At 33.6% G+C, this 4,805-nt stretch overlaps 1 protein-coding gene across 1 annotated transcript; it reads right to left on the bottom strand.

The window, feature by feature from the left end:
- Window positions 1–1,159: 1,159 nt before the first annotated feature.
- LOC112526433 lies at window positions 1,160–1,573 on the bottom strand. Its single transcript, XM_025136716.1, has one exon. The coding sequence runs from the start codon at window positions 1,571–1,573 to the stop codon at window positions 1,160–1,162; it is 414 nt and encodes a 137-aa protein (XP_024992484.1).
- Between the last annotated feature and the right edge of the window lie 3,232 nt (window positions 1,574–4,805).

The following is a 4,805-nucleotide window of genomic DNA, read 5'->3' as shown; positions in this document are numbered from 1 at the left end:
GCATTGAGAAATCGACTCAACACTTGGCTTTATATAATTCCAATTCGACTTTAACAGTTTTTGACCGTCATTTTCGGGGGCATTTTTACCTCACTTAGAGATCAATACAGAAAATACTGTCTAAACGAAAGATGTAGTGTGATAGGCGATGAAACTACTGGTTTTGGAATCACCTCATTTGGATTATCCATCTATTTTATACGAATTTCACAAAACAACATATCAATCCTAAATACATTGCAAACAGCCCCGAAAACACACTTTTTTGGGCCACTTAGATTCATAACTGGATTTTCGACCCTACATGAAAGTTGTAGTATACATTAAGGGATTTCTAACTGCAAAATATGAGCTTATTCCGACTTACGGTTTGCAAGTTACACACTGTCAAAGTATGGACCTGCATAGTCAGTAAAATCCGATTCCGCGATTCGCGACTAACTTTTATAATCCAACTTTCATGATTCGCTATATTTACGTGCTATAAACATGCTTCAACATACTAAACCGTAAAACAAGTCCAATGGTCGCTAACCTAAGCTTAATCATGCAATTTTACTCTTTTCGGCATTATATCGAACAATTGGTGTACCGTAAAACATATACACCAAATCTAACCATAATGAAACCATAATCTACCCTTTTAATTTCTACATCAATTTAATCAATCCTATCATTCTAAACATGGAATATATCATACTTATAACAATATCTATCCGTAAACTTAGACATAACATCATTTATAAACCGGTCTAAAAAATGCTAACGTAAACACCCTAATAAAAGTGAATGAAATTTATACCTTTATGAAGGATTCGAAGAGTGGATTCCGAATATATAATCGTTACTTCGATTCCTTCAACGATTGAACGTGAAATTTAGAGAGAAGATGAGAGATTTTTAGAGAGAGAAAACTGAGATTGAGAAGAGGCGGTTAAGAAACGATGCATACGATGGATTGTAATTTACTCTCATATATATTATAATAAGTTTAGTAATTTGACGATTTTAACCCCTTAACAATTACCGACCGTTACTTAAGTACGATACAATTCGGGTAAGTTAACGATAATGTTTTTAAAATTCGGGTCTTACAATTCTCCCCCCCTTAAAAGAAGATTTCGTCCCCGAAATCGAATTTAGAGATAGGGAACTTACATCAGTTGAAGAATTCTGGGTACTCCCGCCGCATATGTTCTTCAGTTTCCCACGTCGCCTCACGTTCCAAGTGATTCTTCCAAAGAACTTTTACAAAAGGAATCACTTTCTTTCGTGTAACTCTCTCATCGCGATCAAGAATTGCCTCAGGCTCCTCGCGATAAGATAGATCAGGCTCTATATGCTCCAAAGGATATTCAATGACGTGTAGGGGATTGTAGTTGTATCCTCGCAATGAAGAGACATGGAACACATTATGTACGTGGGACAATTGTGGCGGTAGAGCTAACTTGTAGGCCACAGCTCCAACCCTTTCCAGAATTTCAAAAGGACCAATATATCTCGGGCTGAGCTTCCCTTTGAGACCAAAACGTCTAATACCACGAGTCGGGGAAACTTTTAGCACCAAAACCATTCGTATTATATATATATATATATATATATATTAATTATTTTAAAAAAGAGAATATGTAAAAAATTAATTGGTTGTTTATTTTATTGGTTCTCTAAGTTTTGTATTTAGTACCAAAGTTTAAAACTATTTCTCTAAAAAAGTTTGACGCATTTTTTATCATTCATCTTCCATGGATTTTTTTTGATTATGCCATCCACATGAATTCTAATTTTTGTATTAGAATATAGTAGATTTCTTGGTATTAACTAATAAAACTCCTACCTTTTAAAAAAAATTACCAACCATATGAGAGACATTTCAATTTGTATTTATATTTAAGATTTTAAAACCACCCTTGTTTTTTCATATACTATTGACTCATGATCACCTAATATTGAGTGTATGAATTTTAAGTACTCTTCTATCTTCAAAACAAGAATAAGACCTCAAGCTATAATAAAACATGGGCTTTTGATTTTATTGATAGTTTTGAAAGTTTAAAACAGTAATGAAAAACATTAACTTGAGGTGAGATTGGTTGATTTTGAATCTAGGAATACTCAAAAAAATGGTTTATACGAATTATTAGTATTTATTGAGTTCAATGCTATTTCTGATGATAAAAACGATATATTATAGATTTTTTGGTACTAACCGATGACCTTTTTTTACATCTCTTCTAGGACCTATAAAATGTTAGTAACAGATCAGAATGGGGGCGATCCCGGGTAAAAAAAAAAAATTCCTCAAAAGTCGAGATTACTGTTCACCTCGTTGACCGTGTTTGACCTCGCCCCCGGGGCGATCCGTACTGTACCGGGGGCGATCCGGGTAAAATTTTTTTTTTTTTTGATTTTTTTTCTAATACCAATTTCACTATAAATACCAACCTCCTAATTAATAATTTTTCACACATTCCCTTCTATTTCTTTTCTCATATATTTTACTCTCACAACCCTTAACCCATTAAAAACAATAAACCATCACAACCTTTAACCCACTAAACACAATCAACCATCACAAAACATGAAATCAGATATAATGTCATAGAGTTGTCATATCATCAAAAACCGCGAAATCAGATATAATGTGTGATTTTTTCTCCAAAAATCAACTAAATATTTTTTTTCGTAACCACAATTATCATCCGGTTATTTTATAACGAAAAACCGTGAAATTTAAAATTAAATATGTAAAAAGACACACTTTATGTATTTTTCAATTTTTATTAAAAACACCCCTTAATTGTTAAATAAAAAACACAAAAAAGTTAAAATTTGGTTTAAAAAACACAGAGAAAAATAATTTTTGCGTCTTCATAATTATAAAGATTTATTTTTAAACTTTTTCCCATGAAATTTGGTTCTAAAAAAGTTAAAAAATACAACTTCAATGTTATAAAAAATACAAAAAAAAAAAAAAACACGGGTGAACAGTACGGATCGCCCCAGGTACAGTACGGATCCCTCCCGGGGGCGAGGTCAAACACGGTCAACGAGGTGAACAGTAATCTCGACTTTTGAGGAATTTTTTTTTTACCCGGGATCGCCCCCATTGTGTACGGATCTCCCTCGGGGGCGATCCGAGTGGTTATTTTGGCAAAACCTCTAAAATGTGGTTATTTTGTGGCAAAAGGTTGTGTAAACCGGTTATTTTTATAAATAACCCTAAGTAATTTTGGGGATACGTGTCATGTTTCTGTGTGACGGTTATTGATATTTTCCGCCTAAACATGTATGTAAACACAATTTACATTACTGGTTCAAATGAGCCTATTTAATTGACATCTGTTCTTGTAAACACAACTGATTATAAGTCTGATATCTACAGACTTTTCCAGACTTTTTCAGCAAAAACCTTACCACCAGGAGACCCCATGTTTAGAAGAAAACCGTTATTCATTGAAGCAACAACAGGAGATAGAAAATTTGGCACATTTTGTACTGCCACAAATAGAAATGTCAAGAGATTAATTACATCATTGACTGTATCTCTAATTCCATTTTTCCCAGTTAAAGTCGAGAGTTGTTTCCCAGCCTAACAACACAACTCTGAATTCTTATGCTTCAGAGTTAAAGTTCAGAGTTTCTTTGTAGGCTTGAGGACAAGTCTGAACTCTTTTTCCTCAGTTAAAATTCAGAGTTGTCTGCCAGACTTATAAGGCCTACCAGTATAAAAGTCTGAGGACAAGTCAGAACTCCTTTTTCTCAGTTAAATTTCAGAGTTATCTTGCAGACTTATAAGACATACAAGTATAAAAGTCTGGGAAAATCAGAGTTATAAGTCTGAATTTAACTCCGAAGTGGCCTCCAGACTTACAACATAACTCTGGGAAATTCAGAGTTGCAAGTCTGCATTTAACTCTGAAATGGTCATCAAAATTGGGTTTAAAATTTCAAATTCGGATTTTTGAAGCATTTTTCACAAAGCAATATTACCCGTCAGGGGCTGCCGCCCCTTGGACCCCGCCACCGGGAACACTGCCCCCGAACCCCCGTCGTTTAGGGGCTTCGCCCCTAAATCAAAATAAACTCAAAAAAGTGTGCACTTCGCACCTTCCTTACTTGTTCGATATTTATCATGATTACATTGATCAACAAATTAATCCCATTACACTTAAGTGACATTAGTGATACAAATCACCAATATGAAGTCATCAGATATTGGTTATTTCTCAGACTTAAAACATAACTCTGAATTATTCTGTTCCAGACTTAGTTCCATAGTTTATTCCCATACTTAGAATACAACTCTGAACTGAGTTGAAGTTCAGAGTTACGTTTCTGAGTTTTGAGAAATCAGAATTCTTGTGACTCAGAGTTATGCTCATAGATACTTTCTAAACTTAGAAGATAATTCTGAATTCCTCTTATTCAGAGTTAAGTCAAGAGTTATTTTCCAGACTAACAATAGAACTCTGAATTCTTGTGTTTCAGAGTTAATGTTTAGAGTTTTTTTTTAGACCTGAGGAAAAGTTTCAACTCATTTTCCTCATTTAAAATACCTCGTGTAATACACGGGTTCGAAACTAGTTATATAATAAATATTAATAATAAGGGAAAAGTACAATAAAAACCAATGGACTTTCTTGTTTGGAATGATTAAGTCCTTGGATTTTTTTTTGGAATAAATAAGTCCTTGGACATTCCAAAACATGTTAAATAAGTCATTGGACAATTTTTTGGAACAAATAAGTCATTGGACATTCCAAAATATGTTAAATAAGTCATTGGACAATTTTTGGAACAAATAA

This window comes from Cynara cardunculus, assembly GCF_001531365.2.
Source record: "Cynara cardunculus var. scolymus isolate 2C chromosome LG 14, CcrdV1, whole genome shotgun sequence".
Lineage (NCBI taxonomy): Eukaryota > Viridiplantae > Streptophyta > Magnoliopsida > Asterales > Asteraceae > Cynara > Cynara cardunculus.
The sequence above is the reverse complement of the archived record's forward strand: the minus strand, read 5'-3'. Positions and strand labels throughout refer to the sequence as shown.

What these genes read in the sequence shown, in the direction of transcription:
- LOC112526433 (XM_025136716.1), bottom strand. Translation starts at nt 1,573, where the DNA reads ATGGTTTTGGTGCTAAAAGTTTCCCCGACTCGTGGTATTAGACGTTTT.